The sequence below is a fragment of the Rhinolophus hipposideros genome (assembly GCF_964194185.1).
Source record: "Rhinolophus hipposideros genome assembly, chromosome: 20".
NCBI lineage: Eukaryota > Metazoa > Chordata > Mammalia > Chiroptera > Rhinolophidae > Rhinolophus > Rhinolophus hipposideros.
Window position 1 is genome coordinate 48,023,636 of NC_138066.1, and position 19,782 is coordinate 48,043,417.

Below are 19,782 nucleotides of genomic sequence, written 5' to 3' on the forward strand. Positions count from 1 at the left end.
TGTGTGGGGGTAGGAGGCCTCCAAACAACGAATGAAAGATGAGGAACCCCTAGACTTGTGGGATCCCTCTTGGGCTGACTTTTCCCCCCTGGGGTTGAGCGGTTCAATCATCCCATCGCTTCTCTGAGCATCGGTTTATTCAACCAAGAGTGTTGCCTTGAAGTCAGCTGTAAAATCACCTCCTGAAACCTGGCCTGTGGCCTACGCCCTCGCCTCCGAAGTCACCAGTTTCCGGCCAGCCGAGGGGGCCCGTGTGGGCCCCTCCACGTGCAAGGCCTCTCCCAGTTGCTCTGAGCCGTCTGTGCCAGGCCTTTATTTCCCAGTACGGAGGCTTCCGGGACCCCGGGTTCCCCGCTCCAGCCCCGCGTAGCTACTTGGGGGTCCGGATGAGGGTGTGGTAGACGGGCTTGATGATGAGGTGGAGATGCAGGGCGTTCTCCACCAGGTACTCGGAGTTGCGCCGCTGCAGGTCGGCCTGAGCCAGGAAGTCGCCCGCCTCCTCGCTGCTCTGGTGGAAGCTGTAGGCGTGGCGGACCAGCAGGCGGCCGTGCTGGCGCGCCCCCACCAGCACCGTCTTCTGGAAGCTTACCCCGGCCGCGTCGCCGCTGCTGCTGGCCGGCGTGACCACTAGCCGCGGACGGCCGTCCTCGGGGCGCGCGGCTGGCAGTGCGGAGCCCGCGGCGTCCGCGTACACAGGCCTCAGGCTGATGGGCAGCCAGCGCGGCGAGAAGAGCACGTTCCACGTGACGCGGCGGCCCAAGTCGTGGCCACTCGGGCCCAGCTGCGTCTGGAAGCTGGTGCTGCGGTCGTCGCGGGCCGGGTTGTGGATGACCCACGGGGCGCCCCAGGCGGGCGCGAGGTAGTTGCGGGGCAGGAAGGCACTGCTGTTGACGTCGAAGAATTTGGCGTAGTGCAGTGGCGAGGCGGCGTGGAACTGGTAGGCCTGCAGCAGCAGGTCGGCCACAGCCTGGCCGTGGCGCGCCAGGACGGCCGAGCGCGCTTGCAGCTGGAACAGCTGCGCGGGCGGGATCATGGGGTAGCGGATGGCACGTAGAGCCCACTCGGCCACCTCGGGTGATGGCCGCGCGCGGCTCAGCCACGCCTCCAGCGCTTGGAACAGCTCCAGCTCGTCCTGCAGCACCAGGTCCGAGCGCGGCAAGAGCTGGGCCAGCAGCTCGGGGCTCACGGCGCCCCACTCGGCGCTCCCCACCACGGCCGACAGGTTCCAGGCCAGAAACTGCAGGCAGCTCTGGCGCAGGGCTTCGTCCCCCATGCTCACCGCGTAGTGGTACCAGCCCACTGCTGGGCCTGCGCCCCCCGCCAGGTGCCCGCGCATGTAGTCGGCCACGCCCCGTTGCAGAGAGGTCACGCGGTACTTGGTGGCCAACCTGTGCAGAGGGATGGCCTGGGCCAGCAGCACCGTCAGCTCGCCGCAGTAGAGGTACCTGTGGGAGAGATGCAGAAACGGGGCAGGGTCAGGGCGGAGCCACCCCCACCACACACACCTCCGCCCCCACCCTGTGACGATTTCTGCGTCCAGAGGGGACCCGGCCGTAGGGGGAGTGCTTCGTAGTAGGGACACAAACAGAGCAGTGGGCCTTGAGGGTTTGTCATGGGGACATGGAAATAGCATGTATTTACTGAGCAGCTACTAGGTCCTGAGCTCTGTGCTAAGACACACGTGGCTCCTGCTGTTGTCGGGTTTACTGGGATCTATGATCAGATCCAAGTTCTACCACCTACTTACTATGAGTGAGCAAATAATTTAACTTCATTTATCGCTCAACCTTATGGCAACCGTCTAGGAAATGGGGAGTAACCTCCACCCCCTCAGGGTTATTGAGACAATTGGAGAATGAACTGTACTTGCTACAAAGCAGGTGGCCACAGGTTAATCCCCAGTCTCCCATCCCCCTTTTCTAGCAATCTCATCTTTCTCACTGTGTCTTCCCCCCTCATTATACGTGTGCCTCTGGGAATAAAAGATGTTTCCCAGGTTCCCTCATGTGAATGTGACCATGTGACTAAATTCTAGCCAGGAAAACGTTAGCAGAGGCACAGTATGGGGTTGGGAAAAGTCTGGTGAAGTAGAAACTACTGGGGTGGGGGGAAGACCCTCTTTGCCTTTCTGTGTTATCCCTCTTCCTGTTGTCTGGAAGTTGGACGTGATGCTGGAGTTCTTGCAACCGTTTTGTCTAAGCCGTTAACACAGGCTTACTTTCTGAGACTACAGCACACATGGCACCGCCTGTGCCGTGCACTGGCAGTAGGCAGGAGCAGAAGAGAGCTGGCTGACGTTTTCAGCTCCCCAGCCCTGTGGTTTAAAGCCTGGCCAGACACCAAATCACACAGAGGCTTTAAAAATTTAAAAATGCCTGCTAAACCCAACCCCAGACCTGAAGCCAATATTCCAGGGTGGAGCCCAGGAATCTGTAGTTTTAAAAAGCTCTCCTGGCCAGATTTGGAAACAGTTCTGAGGGCATTTAGTAACTGACATCAAACCACAGAGCCTACAGGCAGGGACGGAGAGTCACGCTGCATTTGCAAGAAAGAGAGCAGTGGGAGACGGGGTGGAGGAGGTGGTGGCATCATGGTCCTAATGGACACAATGACCTAAGCGGCTAGGGCTTCCATGACCCTGTGAGTAGAAGAGTCGCGGGCTTGGGAAGGGGTGAAGCTTCCCCCCAGTCCTTCCCCTCCCCACCTGATGGACTTGTCAAAGACAGTGGGAAGGGGTGAAGCTTCCCCCCCAGTCCTTCCCCTCCCCACCTGATGAACTTGTCAAAGATGGCGGCGCAGTCCCTGGGCTCCAGCAGCATCACCTCGCTCTGGTTACTCAGCAGCTCCCGGAACAGCTCGCTGTGCAGTCCTAGTAGCAGGCGGTGGGCGTGGAAGACTCGGACCTCATCCGTGCCTGCAGCCTGCACCCGCAGAACCACGTCGCTGGCATTGCCCTGCCTCAGAAGCTCCTGCAGGCGCTGGAGCAGCGTCTGGGAGTGGTTGATGGAGGTGCCTGCTGCCTCGCCACTGACATCGGCTCTCTGGGCTGCAGCGGGAAGGAACACAGCATCACCTGAGAAGACCCCCGAGCCTGGGACGGTGACCTAGGGGTGCAGACGGACCCACTGGAGACACCTGTGCCAGGGTGTGGGAAGAGGCTGGATGGGCCTGGGGAGGCCATGTGCACACCTGTTTGTGCTCATGAAGTGCATGGATTCCTGTGTCTGCACACGAGCCCATCCTGAGTGGGGAAGGTGGTGAACCTGACCCTGAGCAGACCCTGAGAAGATGCTCTTGGAAGGGAGGTGGATTCCTGGCAGGCAGAAGACATAAATCAGTGTGGGACGAAATGCCCAGAACTGGTCTCCATAATGCCAGACCCCCAGGTAAGGGTTGGGGAATCTCCTGGTACCCACCCTCCACTTCCTGAAGAATTGTCCTTGAAGTTGTGTGTTCACTAACCAGTATTTATTGAGCACCTTCTACATGCCAGACACTCTCCTAGGAGCTCAGAATAGGGCAGTGAACAAAACAAAGGAGGTCCTTACGCTCAGGAAAGTCACAGTAAGTACACAAATAAGCACTCTACTTTTAGATTGTGACAAATAAGGGAGGTGATAGTAGTGGGGGTGAGGCTACTTTAGGTACAGGAACCAGAGATGGGCTCCCTGAGGAAGAGATGAGAAGGAGCCAGCCGGAGGATGAGTGTCCAGGCTGAGAACCAGTCCTGCAAAGGCTGAAGAAAATGGGCCTGGGGTGCTCAGAGAGGAGAGGGGGTTAGGGGACTGGAGCACCGAGTGGGAGGGGAGGGGTGGAGCATGAGAAGAGATTGTGGGCATGGAAGGGAGCTGTTTCCAGGCCCAGCCACCTTCTTGGGACCCCACCTGTGAGATAGAGTCCACTCTCAGCAAGTGGCCTAGCCAGTGCTGGAATGGGACTCTCGTGGTACCTGAATGTCGGGGCTGGCATCCCCCTTCCAGGCTGGCCACATGGGGCCTGTCATGTTTCTAGGGATGCCATGAGGTCAGATGGGGACATGCACTCAGATACAGAAAACTCGGTGACAGAAAACGCTGCTAGCAGCTTCCCCAAGTAGAGAGTGGTGTGAGGAGCCTCACAGGGCAGCAAGGAGGGCATCTGGCAGCAGATGGGCACCCATTCCCCTCCCCCCACCACACTGAGCCCTGTTTGGACATTAGAAGAGAAGGTTCACACGAGAGCAGAGCATCTGTATGTAAGAGACAGGGAGACAGGGAAAAAGGGAGGGTGAGCGAGGAGTAGGTGGTTAATTTCTCAGCCCCGCCTTCCCAAGCTGTCACTTTAAAGGACCTGAATGCAGATAATATCCCATCAGCCTCTGCTTGGTGCCAGCTGCCTGGACAATGGACAGTGAAAGGGCCTTCTTGTCGTTAGGACTCCCGCCCATCGTCCCAGACCCTCCTCCCCTCTGAGGCAGGCTGCCCTCCTCCCAGACTGAATGGACTCTGTGCTTGCCCTGGCCGCTAAACACTGCCCCCTCCCTGTGTGCAGCTAGGGCTGGAAGGTCCCTCCTCCCTGCCCCCACTCCCCCCCCACCCAGTGCCCACTCACCTGCACGCGTGGCCAGGCCCACCAAGGTCAGGATGGCCCAGAAGCTGCCCCAGGACCCAGGCTTAGCACAGCCCAGCCTAAACATATTGTGCCCAGTCCCCAAGTCCCCTGGAGGGACAGTGAAGCCCAGACCACAGTGCTTACATCCCTCCTCCTTATATAGGATCCAGCACAAGGGGATAGCACCCCCTTCCAGGCCAGCCTCCCTCCCCCCACCCAGCCCCTGCCATGGATTGGTGGAAACTGGCCCCAGCTGTTGCCCAGGCAACGTCTTTAGCCAGAGAGTGGCAGCCCCAGGGGCTATTGTGCTGCCTGTGGGCCTCGAGGGGGACAGATCCGGCACCCTCCCCCACACCTCCTACCACCCAGCAGAGTTAGCCCGTCCTCTCCTGGGAAATTTTAGGCTCTCCCAAGGGCAGTCAAGGGTCTCCAGGACAGCTGGCAGCACTGGCCTAGAGGGTCCCCAAACCCCTCCCCCAAGCTCCAGGCACAGCCTCCACCCTGGCACAGAGCACTCTTGGCAGTGTCTTGGCTGGAGTACCACAGTGAGCAGGCTGCAAGGATGGAAGGGCCTGGAAGAAGAGAGGGACAAGGCAGCTCAGGCTCCCACCCCTCCCCCTCTCCCATTTTGGGGTGAGCTAGCTCTCCAGAGAGGAGGGCAAGGGTCTCAAATAAGGGCCCATGGGTAACTGGTATCAGTTTCATGTTCTTTGCTGAAGAATGTCCCTGGCATGCTCTGGGGTGGATGGTGGGCTATGACCATCGACCCCTCCCCCATGGTCAAGGTGAGCCAAGATGGTAAGGCCAGGCATACAGCCGATGCGCCCTACCCCATGTACCCCAGGGGGGCACCCCTGCCCAGAGCAGGGCTAGCCACCTTGCAGGAGGCTGGCCCTTGGTGGGCAGCCCACCCCCTACTGGGGCAGCACACCCCCTTCCCAGCCAGCCCAAACCTGGGCATGGGGACTGGAGATGCTGAAGTGGGCACCTGTCTGCCCCATCACCTCCTTCCTTTAATTCACCTTCCCAAATAGCTTCAGGTCTCTAGGTTCACCTCCTTGTAAGGTTTCTTTCATCGGCTCTATCCAACTTCCAACTATAATTTTTACCTTCCCAGAGTTCGAGGGAGACATACAGCAGACCCAGCCCCACCTTAGGCACACCACCATCACCATCATGGGGAGACTGAGGCAGAGCTAGGTTGCAGACTCTTGCTATTACATAAGTACAAGGGAGAAATCTACTAAAACCAAAGGAACAGAGAGAGGAGGATGAAGTCTAGAACCCGGGGCAGTGTGTGGCCGGGTGTTGTTGAGGCCTCACCTTTTCAGGGAGTAAGTGAGGCTTGGCTCAGTCTTCCTGGGAAGAATTCCTTCAAGGTTGATAAATTGAAGTGGGGGCTTCTGAGAGAGCCAGTGCAGAATTTCTCCCGATGCCAGGTCCTTGACTGGGGGTCGGTCAGAGCCTGCCCTCCCTGCTCTCTGGATCCCAGGGACCAGCTCGATGCATTGATTTGCCCATGGCTGGCACAGAGAGACTCAACAGCTGCAGCCCCTCTCTGGAGCCTCAGACAGAGCAGGAATTGGGTCTGGCACCTGCCTGTCTGGGTTGGCAGAGATGGAGCTGTACAGCCCAGCAGAAACCCCTCCTGGCTGCCCTGACCTTCATGCCTGGTCCCCCTCATCCAGATCCATTATCCCTTGCCCCCTGGCTGCCCGCCTGCCCTTCCCATGGGCTGCACCACCTCCCCAGCCCAGCGCAGCAAGACAGAGCCTCAGTGTGATGGGAGTCGGGGCTTCTGAGGGCGTCCAGCTTCCATGCGCAATACTTTTCAATAGGAATGTTATTGATGAGAAAGAGATGATAAGAGAACCTACTACTCAGAAAATGGTATTTGGTAAACACACTTTTTAACTCCAGCCTCTTTGAGGCTCTCCATTAGTCTTTCTTGAAATGTCGCCTTTCTAGAAGTGTAGCCCATCTCCCCCCATATTTTCAAAGCATCCTGGGTGATTGTCATGTACACCCCAGCTAAAAGCTACCTACTAGAGTTAGATGGATGGCATTTCAAGTGTGCAGGAATAAGGGAGGCCCCAGGTTATCAAGAAAATCCAGGAGGGTCCTCTCTGACCCCTCATCGCTGAGAGACCTCACCTCCTACTATTTCTAACTCCCGTTATCCCTAAAACTCCTCTAATAATTTAGAAACTGGCTTTCCAGGAACAGGCATTCTCTCTTCTCATTTCCTTAGTCTGAGTATTGCTGGAGTGTGTGCTTGCACGCGTGTGTGTGCACGTGTGTGTATGCCTCTTGTGAGCATCTTGGAGTGGGAGAAAGGAAGGAGGGTGTTTGCCCTGCCCAGTCTTGGCGATAGAGGGTCTGAGACACTGTTTTATTTTGCCCTGAGGATCTGGAAGCTCCACGATTCCTGGAGTGCAAGTCTGATGAGCTCACCAGCTAGAACAATTCTCAGAGACGAGTGTGACTTCCTGACCAAGATGAGAGTGTTTGTAAGCTACGTGACTTGGTCTCCCGGCCAGGATCGGGCAGAGCCAGGACTCCAGTGCCGCTTTTCTGCTCCACTTTTCTTTCCACAACCCTGTGCTGTCTTTTCTGGCTATTTCAGTAGCTATGAATGACCCTACTGGGCAAGGATTCTCTTACGCTGTAAAAGCAGTTGAAAATCTTGCAAGCTTGGGGCAGGATGGAGGGTTTCTGAACCTGCAGAGTGGGTGAGCAGACCCTGGAGTGCAATGATACCCACCCCGGAGGGTGGGCCCCAGGCCCAGCCCTGCCCAGACCCCACACAGCCTCCCTTTCATTTGTAACGTCTCCCTTCCTGAGCTAGGGTGCCCTCAGACACTTAGCTTGGGGATCAGGGAGTTACGAGTTTAGGTTTCAGGCCCCGTGTACTCAGGGGCACACTAATAATAAACAACAAGGACTCTTTCCCTGAAGTAACTCGGACACTATTGAAAGCGTCCCCTGAAGCCAGCCTGCCCCGTCAAGGTCGCATATTGCTTTCCTGCCTCAGCACCCTCCAGCATGCTATCTGCCAACTGGAATGCCCTTCCCCATCTGCATGCCGTCCGTCCGTCCGTCTGAGACACATGCCCCTCCTCCTTAAAGCCTGAGGTCGCGCTGTGGTCTTCGCCTAGTTGCTGAGCTTCTCTGAGCCTCAGTCCCCTCTTGTGTGAAAGGGAGGTAACCCGAGTTAGCTTGTGGGGCTACCTACCATGAGGGTGGCAAGTGTAGGGGCAGGGTGGGTGTTCAAGAAGTGTTGGTGGGGCCCCTCACTCATAGCGGGCCTTTACAACTCATCCATAAGCAGCTCCTGGCTCACGAACAGCTTCGTGGTACAGACAGGTGGTGGCCTGGGGAATTTTCTGTGCTACTTGCACTCTCTGGGGATGGGGTTCCAGACACAGCCTGGGGACCTGAGTGGGTAGTTTCTCCTCTGGTCCCACTGTGCCACCCAGGGGACCTGGCCAAAGCCAGTGGACTCTCGGAGGCCTGCAGGGTCAGGACTTGCCACCAGGGGGCAGCAAGGCCTGTGTGATTGCCCTGGAGATGGAGATGCCAGTCGGGGTCAAGGTAGCCCCAGCCCTAGCGGTGGAATCTAACTTAGGTAGCCCAGAAGCCAGACTGCTCTATTCTCAGAGGGCAGGTGTGGGAAGCGATGCCAGGCTGGGCATCAGCTTTCCGAATCAATCCACACGTTGTCCCGGGCACCCTCTGTGGGCCGCACGGGTCACTCTTCCCTGAAGTGGTGGGGAGCCAGCCAGGTACAGATTCCAGCCTCTCCAGAGTGCTCACACACCGGCTGGTGTTTATTTGCCAGTGACTGATACTCCTTGAGGGATGGTCCATTTCACCAGCACCAGGAAAACAACAGCTTGCAGGGGGCCACTGGGTCTTGGTTTCCCAGCGCTGCTGGCAGCCTGCTCAGGCTGCTCTCAGTGGTCACCGCCACCACTGCGCACGGCTCCCTGTCCCCTTCCAAGCCAGTAGCCCCTCGGGTAGCCTCCTCCTGGTCTCACCATCGGCAGCTGCTGCAGGACTGACTCCTTCAAACCTGGCTGATGAGACCTCTCCAGATCTGGGCCCTGCCCATGGGGGCCTCGCCTCTCTGTCCCCAGCACTGGTTTTTCCCACCTGTCTCTGCAGATCTACCCTTCTCTCCTTGATGCTGGTAAAGTCAGCTCCCCAAATCATTCTGTCTGTTCCCAAAGTCCTCCCCTCAGGGTGAGTCCAGGCCAGTTCCCAGAGTGCCATGGGGCATGAAGTAGTCCATCCAGAGCCTCGATCCTGCCCTCTCCCTAAGGTCTCCCTCCCAGCCTGCCCCCTGCCCTGCCCATGTGCCCTTGGGGATCCTGGCTTGCTCCAGGCAGCATCTACTGTATAGACGGACTCTTCCCCTGAGGCTCAGCCCCACCCTTTCCTTCCTCCTCCTCCCTCCTCCCCACTACCCCTCCTCTCTGCACTAACAGGGCTCAGTGTGGCTGGAAGACCTCTGGGCAAACAACTGCTTGGAGAGCTGGTAATGCTGGGAGGGAGCTTCAGGGACCCCAAGAAAAAGCCACAAGGTGACCCCAGACTCAGGCCCCAGGAGCATGAGGCTCGAGGGACAAGAGACAGGTAAAGTACCTAGAACTGGGTGGGTGGGTGGGGAGAGTCAGCTGGAAGGACGGTAAGGAATCCAGAAGCCAGGGCTGGAGAGCTTGAAGCTGATAATGAATGGGCGGTGGGGTGGGGGAGCTAGGTTTAGCAGAGGGCTGGGAGTGTGGCGGTGTGGGGAACCTTCAGCAGAAAATAAAAGCTGGAAGGTAACACCTAAAGACCTAAAGTGTGGGCTAAGGACAGGGGCCAGAGCATGTGGCCGCTTCTCATCCCAGACTGGCCGCAGCCAGCTGTGTGATTGTGGGCAGGTCACCTTACCCTTGGGACTGGATTTCTCCATCTGAAAACCGGGGCCATTACAGCTTCAATCGTGCTAACCCATGAAGAGGGATGTGCTGTAGCCAAGAAAAGAGGGGGACCTAGTAACATCTCTCCTTGAAGAGGGGCGGCTGTTCAGTAGAGCTGTGCAGCTGCTGTGGGGCACCGTGGGGCAGGATCGCCCAGGCTGCTTATGAAAAACACAGCTGCTCAAGCCCCTCCAGACCCTCTGGCTCAGACTGCTTAGAGCGAGGCTCAGGAGCCTGTATTTTCACAAGTGACCCTCTCCTGCCTCGACTGCGCTGTGCAGCCTGTTTGGGGGCCCCGCTTTCCAGGCTAAAGACCCACCAGGAGAAATGCAGTAGAGAAATAGTCTCCATGGCAGCAACAAATGCCGCCGAGAGCTTCTTCCCATTATTAGGGAAGCCAGGCCCCTGAGGGGCTGGGGGTATGGACTTGGCCATAGGGATTGTCATTTGGGTGGGCCTGATCAGGGGTCTGCACAAAGCAAGGGTGAATAAAGATCTCAGGGTCAGGGTGAGCATCAGGGTGAGGGTGAGGGTCAGGGTGGGGCTGCTGCCGGGCCAGGCTGGAAAGAAACTAAATGTTCTAACCCCGTGCCCTTCCGCCCTCTTTAGCTGGCCAGCCACGAGTGACCCTGCTGTCCACGCCCAATGGCAGTGGGCCGAGCCAGGAGTTTGAAGGCCATTGGCCAGAGATCCCAGGGAGGTCCCCATGTGTGGCTGGTGTCATCCCTGTCATCTACTACAGCACCCTGCTGGGCCTAGGGCTGCCTGGTGAGTGCAGATCTGGGGTCTGGGGTTTTGTGGATGGCCAGAAATTGGGGTCCTCCTTTTATGGATTCCAATCCTCTATGCTGACCCCTGAGGATCATAGGCAAAACCCCCTAGGCTCCCCTTGCCTTATGGGGGTGACCTGGGTCACTGGGGAGCAAAGCATAGTAGGGAGTAAAAGTGAGGGATGAGGATTTGGGATACTCACACTAAACCTGAGGTTTCACCAGAGCAGACAGCCACCTTTTACCCTCAGCAGTGGGCACTCTGCTAGGACGTCTAAGTTCATGTAAGACTGCCCTCAGCTCAGTCAAAAGCTTCCTGTGCCATCCCCCCCTGCAGAGCTGGGGGTTGAAGCAAGGGTGTAGATGCAGGGAAGAATGGGGGGGTCTCAATCTTGGGGGATTACCCGTCCCTGCCTGTCTCCAGGGAAGCCAGTTTGTAAGGCAAAGACCTCCCCGGGTGAAGTCAGTGGCTGGCAGAATGTGGATGGACAAGGAAGGCTGATCTGGTCAGCCTTCCAACAAAATGAGTTTTAAGAAGAGTCTGGAAAGAGGAAAAGAGAAGCCAGAACAAGCAGGTGGGAAGGGACGATAATGACACCTTGAAAAAGTCAGTCTGAGCAACCTTTCTGACGCCTCTCTCCCCTCTGTGACCTTGATTGCCATCAGTCAATCTCCTGACCGCCGTGGCCCTGGCCCGCCTTGCCGCCAGGACCAGGAAGGCCTCCTACTACTACCTTCTGGCGCTCACAGCCTCGGATATTGTCACCCAGGTGATCATCGTGTTCCTGGGTTTCCTCCTGCAGGGAGCTGTGCTGGCCCGAGAGGTGCCCCAGGCTGTGGTACGTACGGCGAACATCCTGGAGTTTGCTGCCAACCACGCCTCAGTCTGGATTGCTGTCCTACTTACGATTGACCGGTACGATGCCCTGTGCCACCCCCTGCACCATCGTGCTGCATCGTCCCCAGGCCGGACCCGCCGGGCCATCGCCATCATCCTTGGTGCTGCCCTGCTGACTGGCATCCCCTTCTACTGGTGGCTGGATGTGTGGAGGGATGCGGAGCCCCCCAGCACACTGGATGAGGTCCTTAAGTGGGCGCATTGCCTCATTGTCTATTTCATCCCCTGTGGAATTTTCCTGGTCACCAATTCAGCCATCATCTGTAGGCTACGGAGGAGGGGCCAGAGTGGGCTGAGGCCCCGGGTGGGCAAGAGCACAGCCATCCTCCTGGGCGTCACCACGCTCTTCACCTTCCTCTGGGCACCCCGGATCTTTGTCATGCTCTTCCACCTGTATGTGGCCCCCGTTCACCGGGACTGGAGGGTCCACCTGGCCTTGGACGTGGCCAATATGGCAGCCATGCTCAATACAGCAGTCAACTTTGGTCTTTACTGTTTTGTCAGCAAGACTTTCCGGGTCACTGTCCAAGAGGTCATCCACAGTGCCCACCTGCCCTGCAGCCTGGGGGCACGGCCAGAGGGCATGGCGGTGGAGCCCATGCTGAAGCCTCCGGGACTCCCTAAAGGGGCAGAAGTGTAGAGAAGGGGTCCAGCCAGAGAGCTTGGGGTGGCTCAGAGCCAGATGTCCTGGGCCTTTGTGGTTGTGCCCACAAAACTTTATCAACACCCAACTTTGCAGTCTTGGAGTAGGGGGCGAGGTTCCTTCCTTCAGCGGTGGTCCCCGCTCAGGTAAAGGGGGGATACTTTATCCAACTTTTACCTGAGCTTCACCAGCAATTCCCATTTCCTGGGGCAAGGAAAGGGCTCTGCCAGGCACAGCCTAATAATGTGAGCTGCTATGGGCCTTCCTTTGTGAGGGACATTTCACCAGCCATTTTATGAAGGCTAAGTTAATGTTGGTTGAATGAATGAATGAGTGAATGAATGAATGAAAAGGTAGGTGTGGATGTGAATTGTTTCCAGTCCACCCGCTTTTCCTAGCGCCCACCTCCCATTCACTGAATTTATCTCTTCTCTGGCTTCCAGTGGCAATGCCAGGGTGAAAAGGAAGGTATCTCAGGAGTCCTGGGCTGGGGGAACCAAATGTGCTAGGCCGAGCACTGGGAGGGAAACTGCTTGGGAAAGGCAGTGGTCTTGAAGCAGATTTGATACCCAAGCCCTGGGGAGACACAACCCCTTGGGTCTCAAACATGCTGGTTTGATTTCGTGTAACTCCCTGCCCTGGAACCAGAGTACGTTCAGGAGCCTGCAGGTTTCCTGGGGCTGCACTTTTCATTGTTGCCATGACTATGTGGAGAAGGAAATGCCCTCTTAAACCAGGGGCCAGGGAAGGGAGAGCAGGAAGGGAGGACCTAGCCCAGCCCTCCGAGACCACTCCACTTGGGGAAAGGCCTCAGTCTCCACTGCAAGAGGAAAGAGATGGCTCCACTCAGCCTAGACGGACGCTGAGAGGCTCTGCTGGTCCCCTCCCAGCCTCTCCAGGGCCCCCTCTCTCCTTTCAGCCATGTTAGCCTGGGGTGGCAGCTGGGAGAGATTAGCAGATGGACCTCCCACCTGCTCAGGGCGCTGGGTAAACACATTAGCGGGCCTGCTTTCTGCTTTCTGGTCAGACTCACCTGACCTTTCCCCTGAATGGAGGGTCCAACCCAGCCCCTTAATGGGGTTACATGGACAAAAGAGCCTGATGTGTGCGGGACACACAATCAGTGCACAATAAATGCTTGGCTTTCCCACTTTCCTCTCTCCTCCCCAGAGCAGGGCCATCCAGGAAGGGACTTTCAGCCACGCCCAAAAGGAAGAAAAACCAGGTCCCCGTTCCTTTATCCACAATTCTAAATTCCAAAAAGCTCCGAAAACCCGAGATATTTTTCCTGAGTTTGCCACTAACACATTTAGTAACAAAATCTGATCTGAACTGCTGGGAGAAGATGTGAGTCTTGATGCAAACCGGCTGCCTAGCTCCCGCTGGGTGTGGTCACGCCTGCAGCCCCACCCTCTGCTTGAATCAATATGGAACACTTAGAATAGGCCGCACATAACCTTTCTCTATTCTGAAAAATTCTGAATTCTGAGACACATCTGGTCCCAGGAGTTCAGAAAAAGGAATGAGGACCTATAAATCCTGCCATTTCTGCCACAGTGTGGTCTCTGCTGACCCTGAGTGGGTTTGGGGCATGGGGTTCCTCAAGGAGCACACAGATGTGGGTGAGAGTTCATGCGCCGGGCCTTCCTTAAATGCCTAAGGAGAAGGGAGTGCAAGTGCAGGCACCTCGGGGGAAGAAGGGGGCCCTGGAGGGTGAGACAAACTATGCCCCCCCAGCCCAGCCCCCAGGCCTAAGTCCACCCTACAGAAGGAGGCCATGGGAGGAAAGCCAATATGCAGAGCCAGATGCAGAGCCCAATGGAACACGGGCTGGAGGGATCTTCTTTCTATACACTCTGTACGAAACTTGTGGGACCCTGCAGCAGAGCCGTCCTGAATCAGGAAAGACCCTTGTCACGGAGGTCTTCTGCGGAGGGGGCAAGACCAATGACAGGTTGTCTCTGTCAACTGGTTAGTGGATTGCCCTCAAGGAGACAGAAAGATTCACTCACTTGTCCCCAACACCGGTGAAACCAGAAACTTCCTGAAATAGATGGGGAGGCTCTATGGAGACAGGTCGAGTTTGGCACAGGTCGGGCTTCAAACCACCAGAACCTGGGTGTCACTGTGACCTCACTTGTACCCACAGGCTGGGGCACCATCAGTGTTTTTAAACAATCCCGTATCCTGAGTGTTGTAACCATTTTACAGACTGGGGAAAGGGAGGCAGAGAGATTAGATGACAATCTCGTGGCTCTAAGCTGGTCCAGAGCAACAGAGACTCAAACCCCAAGCCTGCGGGTTCCTGGTCTGTTCCCCTGTCACTTGTCACCTATCAGGAGCAGAAGGGCAGCTTCAGGGACACTTTGCATCGCTTATAACCTTTTGGTCCTGGACTTCCCGGATTTGGGAACCAATATTATATTTTCCTAACAAGCTGCATTAGGTAACATTTCCTTTTTCAACATGTTGGTAACCTTTAATGAAATGAAGAGATCCTCGCTTTGATAAGCCTCTCACAGAAATGTAAATGAAAAGTATTATTAAAACTGTTTTTCCCGTATGCATTTTTATCTTGATTTCTTTTGTTTTTTTGTTTTGTTTCTGTGGGATTTTAAAAATCTTTAAGCTCTCAATGGCTCCTAGGGAAGAATGAGGCTGCGTGGCATGGCAGCCTTCTCCAACCCACCTGCTCGGATATCCTGGCAAACAGAAACCCTTTGTGAAATTGTCTCTTCCTTACAGTACCCCCCACATATTGCGCAATCTGTCAGTGGGTCTTATGGTTTGTCATTAACACTTTGTTAATATTGGAGGACCGTTATTTGTAAAGGGTCTTTCACTTCTTCCCAAGTCTATATATGATTTTTGCTGGTTTGGAAGTTGGCTGACAAATTGTTTTCTGGTCTCTGTATCTATGTCTAGTCATTTTCTAGGGCTGCCATACCAAAGCCCCACAGTCTGGGTGGCTTACCCAACAGAAATTTATTTTCTTACAGTTCTGGAGGCTGGAAGGCCAAGATCAAGGTGTGGACAGGTTTGGTTTCTTCTGAGTCCTCTCTCCTTGGCTTGCAGATGGCTGCTTTCTCCCTGTGTCCTCACACGGTCCTTCCTCTGTGTGGGCTCACTCTGCCATCTCTCTGGGTCCAAATTTCCTCTTCTTATAAGGACATCTGTCAGATCAGACTAGCACCCACCCTAATAGCCTCATTTTAATGACCTCTTTAAATTCACATTCTAAGGTACAGGGAGTTAGGGCTTCAAAGTATGAATTTGGGCCGGACACAATCAACCCATAACGCTATGGTTATTTTAAAGAGAAATGTCAGTTTGGCTGCATATCCAGTTTCTCTTAGCCCTGAGTGAAATGTCCCTCCACCTTTCTCTTTCTGGTTGGGGTAGCAGGATTCGGCTGCAGTCTTGTGTCTTTACACGTGACCTCTCTTCCTGGAAGGTGTCAAAACTCCCAGGCACCTTTCAGGGCGTGTCCTCACTCTCCCAGCCCTGCCTCCTCCCACCGCTCACTCCCAGCTCATGCGAGTTTTCCCCTTGAGGGGCTTCCCTTTCTCTTTTTGTCCGGGAAAAGAGATAGGCTGGTTGGATAAAAGGGGCCCACAACTGTCCGGTCCTCCCGGGACGGGGGTGGGGGGAGTGAGGGGTGGGAGGGGGTGGGAGGGGACGTGATGGGGACAGGGCGGCAGGTTTCTGGACGATCTCCAGCCCAGGGCAGGAGCTGCCAGAGGGCAGGACCGCACTTTCTAATTAAACATTGAGCTCTTTGGCCGGCCAGGTTATACATGTGCTGGCAGGGACGACGGAACAGTCTTTGACCTGGGGCGGTCTGGGGAATATTGGCTTCCGCAGACCCCGCCCCCCCAGGCCCTGCCTCCTTTGTCAATGGGGGAGCTGGAGCGGCTCAGTGCGGCCAGACTGCGCCTTTTGCCTGTCACGACAAACCTGGACAGCAGGGGGCGCTGCAGGACCGGCTGGATGGACAGACGGGCCCGGGAGCCGAGGCCGGCGTTCCGGCAGGTTTGTGGGACATCCAAGTTACCGCACAGAAAGTGTGTCAGCCCTGGGGCCCACGGTCAAAGGCGGTAGTTGGGTGGCGGAGCTCAGCTGTTCCCCTAGTCACTCTCCTCCGCCCTGAAGCCATGAAGCCACATCCATCTGCCAGGCTGTGGCTGTAGTTTTCTCAGATCATTCTAGTGGTTGGAAAGTTTTCCTGTGCTAGAACTGTGTGAAGGGCTCTTTCATGGCCTCCCTCCCTCCACCCTCCATTGGCAGGGTCCAGCCACCCTTCCCACCGGCCTGCCTTCCACTGTGGGGAGCTCCGCCTGCCTGGGCTCAGAGCCCGCGGCCTCTGTCAGTGCCTCGGGGTCCCACTCGCCCCACCCAGTCCAGTTCCACCTGGACCCAGCCCCTGGCCAGCAGGTCCATCCATAGCAGACCCCTGGGCATCCTGCCCTCTAAGGGAGCTTGAGCCTTGGCAGCAGCCCCACAGGACAGGGATGGAGAGAAAGAGGCCGGGAAGGTGAGGGAGGGAGACTGCCAAACCCACAATGAGTCACAAGCAGAGCTGGGACCCAGGGCCAGGCTCTGTCCACGCCTGCCGCTGCTTCTGGAGATGTCCCCTGAGCTGCTGCTGAGTTGGTCCCTCTGGTCACAAAGCAGGAGGGACAGTCTTTTGCCTGCCCCACCTTTGTCCCCCCCAGACAACTCCCCGCAAGCCCTCCCCTGCCCTTGCCAGCATGCAGCCTGAGAGGGTGCAGGAAAGTGGGCCTTGTCCTGGGCCATTTGGGGAAGTAGGAAAGGTAGAGGGTTAAGTGCATCCTGGGACTCCCACCTCCTCCAGTCTGAGGCCTGCTCCCCAGATTTCACACCTCGATTCAAGAAGCCTGGAAAGGGGACCCACCCTGGGGAGAAGGTGGGCCGCCTGCCCGGCACTCCCTCACCTTCTCATGAAAGGAGAGCTGAGGCTTTCCTTCAGTTCTTTCTGAAGAAAGTGGGTTAGGGCCTGACTTAGCCTCACTGCTGCCACGAGATTTGAGCAACAGACCCCCACCTGTCCTCCTTTATGTCAGCTTCTCCTTCTGGGCAGGAGTGGGGTTGGGGGGAGTGTGGTGAGGGCACAGTTGGTCTCCTCACACGTCATCCCCAGCAGGGACCCCAAGACCCGTCCTCCTGGCCTGGTGTGATGGACTGGGCAGAGGCTCCAGATTGCCAGCCCCCCTCCCTTCTCCTCTGCCCTCTTTATGGCAGCTGGAGGTGAAAGAGTTAATGAGGTCTGGGTGTTTCCATCCCGGATTCCTCCAAGATGTATATTTAGCAGGCAGGGCAAGAGGGAGAGGAATGCCAAGATGCCCTGGCACCGTAGCCTCTGATTTGCCACACCACTCACAGGAAGGGGGGCGGGCGTTGCTGGAGATGGGATATGGGGAAGGGGTGCCACAAGAAAGTGGGATGGTGGAAAGGGAGAATATCCAGTGGAGGGAAGGGGCAGGGAATGTGTGAATCAGCTTTAAACGGAAGGCTGTGGTGTCAGAACAGCAGGCTGTGGTATGGGGAGCGCATTGCTCTTTCGCCATGGGAGAAGGACCGAGTGGCCCAGTCTCCCAGGGACGTGGATGGATGTGGAAGAGAGGGGGCTCTCTGGCGAAGGGCGATGGGGCAGAGCTCCTACCACCTACTAGAATGGCTGTGCTGTTTCCCTGTCTGAATGCCTCCTCTGGTCCTCGCCGTGAACCTTTCCACCTCGAATCTTCCTACCTTCCATTTCTAGAGCTCTGGGCTCTTAACCAGCTCTTCCACATCCCCTACGCCTTTGACCCCAATGTGGGAATGAACGAAGGCCACCCAGAGGAAAACAAGCAAAGGTTCTGAGCTTGCTGTACCAGGGGTCCGCCACCAGCACCTGCCTTTGACAGGGCCTCCAAGTGGGAGAGCTTTCAGTGACAAAGAGAAGGCCCCCCCCACCCATGTGCCCTGATGGGAGGTTGTCAGCCAGGGGAAGCTGTAGGGGGACATCCTGTGTAATCGTTTAGAGGTGCATATTTGGTTTTAATTGGCCCTAAGTTGGAATCAGGGACAAGAATTAGGGAAGCTGTCAGACATCAATCAAGTCCTGGCCACTGGGGCCGACTGCTACAGGGGTTATTATTTGGTCTCCTGGACCAGTCGTTAGGGATAGAGGTCTGACTCCCTACAAGTCTGACTTAGAGAGATAATAGGCCCGCTTTCTGGGCTGGTTCCTGCAGATTCTGGGTCAGAGTTCAATTTGTGTAGAGAGAAGGTCTGGCCACTGGCCACCTCGTTAGTCTCTCACCAGCAACCTGTGTCACCCCAGCATTTCAGGCAAGCAAACTAGGAACCAGGAAGGATCGCTGACTTAGCTAAGTCACAGAGCCAGTTTCGGAACTTGGGTGGGAACCCACTGGGTTTGTGCACAGACCTCTCCTTTGAGTCTCCTGAAGGTGAGGGTCCTGTCGTCTTGCCTCCAGCTCCTCCACCAGTACATTGAGCAATCTCTCAATACATACTTATTACAAAAATGAATACTAATTTTTATGATGCTCGTGAGGTTACCAGGTAAAAATGCAAAAAGACAGTGTAGGATCCTGGCTGATGGGCCGTTGTAGGCTGGACTGCCAAGCTCTCGGCTCTCTGCTCTCTGCCATCCTGTGACCATCTCTGTGCTCCTCGGGTGAACCCTGAAACCACAGGCTGAGACTGCCTGGGCCAGTTGGGCTGGGAGGGAACCGGCCTCCAGGGGGCAAGAGCAGTGTACCCGAGGGCCTGTCACCCCACCGTCCGCCCCACTGTTATAATAGACGTATTGGGGATTCTGATCTGGCCTCACTGAGTGACAGGGGCCGCCAGCCAATGGCAGAGGACACTTCCTCCCAGGAGCTGGCCTGGCATACAGCCAGGTAGGGATACAGCAGCCTCAGGCCCCGTGGAAGGCAGAATTCTAAGGTGGTCCCATGATAACCATCCGTGTCTTCATGAATTACTCTGTGATTTTACTACATTACACTCTAACAGGGATTTTCAATGTGGGAAGAGCTGCACTGCTGGGAAAAGGCGGTGGCCTGGGAAGAGTCAGGTGACCTGGCTGCCTGTGTGTGTCCTGTACTGGCCCCGTAGCCCTGGGCCTCCGAAGCCCCAGTTTCTACATCTGTGAAGTGAGGCACTGGCTCAGTAATCTAACACTGTTACCTATTGTGGTCCGCATTGTTTTGAGCCCAAGAGAAGCCAGGATTAAGGCCAGCTCCCCTGGGTGACGCTGGTCAGGTGGGTGTAGGTGGCTCCTTGGTCCCATGGAAAGGAAGACACAGAAGAAATCGTTTCTGAATGTGGGTGTTGGATGGGTGGGCCCCTCTCCCTTCCCCCCTCCCCTCTTCCTCTTGTTCCCCCCTCCCCCCTCCCTCTCAGTTCTTCTCTGACCTCAGGCGGAAGGGTTACACCTATGCAGGAACAATTTCAGGTAACAGGTGTGGCTATTGGTCTTTCCAGGGCTTGGTTCTGCTTGCTGATGAGTGAACACTTCCTGGGGCCACAGAAGAGGGGTGCGATCACAGCCTGATAGAGACTTCCTGAGCCTGGGGACAACCGGCTCATTTTACACAAGGTTGTGCTTCAGGAGTCTGAGCCCCTCCAAGGAGGTGACTGGCCCATGTCTCTGCCCTCAGTCACAACCCTTCTGACTTGTGTGGGGGCGGGGAGTGGGCCGAGGCCTCCACTCGGCCTTGAGACATTTCAGTCGCTCTGCCCTTCGGCCTTCAGCCTCCTCTTCTTTCTTCAGGAAGGTGTCTCGCAGAGGTACTTGGTACTTCAAAAAATGAAGGGACGGGGGAGTGTAATATGGGCTTGGGCAGACAGAGGAGAGAGAGACAGGAAAAAAAAAAAGCAGAA

General features: G+C 56.3%; 2 protein-coding genes across 3 annotated transcripts; one reads left to right on the top strand and one right to left on the bottom strand.

The window, feature by feature from the left end:
- Positions 1–119: 119 nt before the first annotated feature.
- On the bottom strand, positions 120–4,725 carry BTBD17 (BTB domain containing 17). Of its 2 annotated transcripts, none has more exons than XM_081030277.1 (3): positions 4,591–4,725; positions 2,823–3,046; positions 120–1,445 (listed from the first exon to the last, which is right to left on the bottom strand). In XM_081030277.1, the coding sequence occupies exons 1-3, from the start codon at positions 4,673–4,675 to the stop codon at positions 222–224; spliced, it is 1,533 nt and encodes a 510-aa protein (XP_080886403.1). In that variant the 5' UTR covers positions 4,676–4,725; the 3' UTR covers positions 120–221. The 2 variants fall into 2 exon arrangements, with proteins under 2 accessions (XP_080886403.1, XP_080886404.1); XM_081030278.1 differs by having other exon boundaries at positions 2,770–3,046.
- Positions 4,726–9,133: 4,408 nt separating this feature from the next.
- GPR142 (G protein-coupled receptor 142) lies at positions 9,134–11,970 on the top strand (the record flags this gene model as incomplete). The annotated part of the gene is given in 4 exon segments (XM_081028525.1): positions 9,134–9,175; positions 9,177–9,228; positions 10,167–10,325; positions 10,994–11,970. Coding segments are annotated over 4 exon segments (1,125 nt in total). The 3' UTR covers positions 11,866–11,970.
- Positions 11,971–19,782: the final 7,812 nt, after the last annotated feature.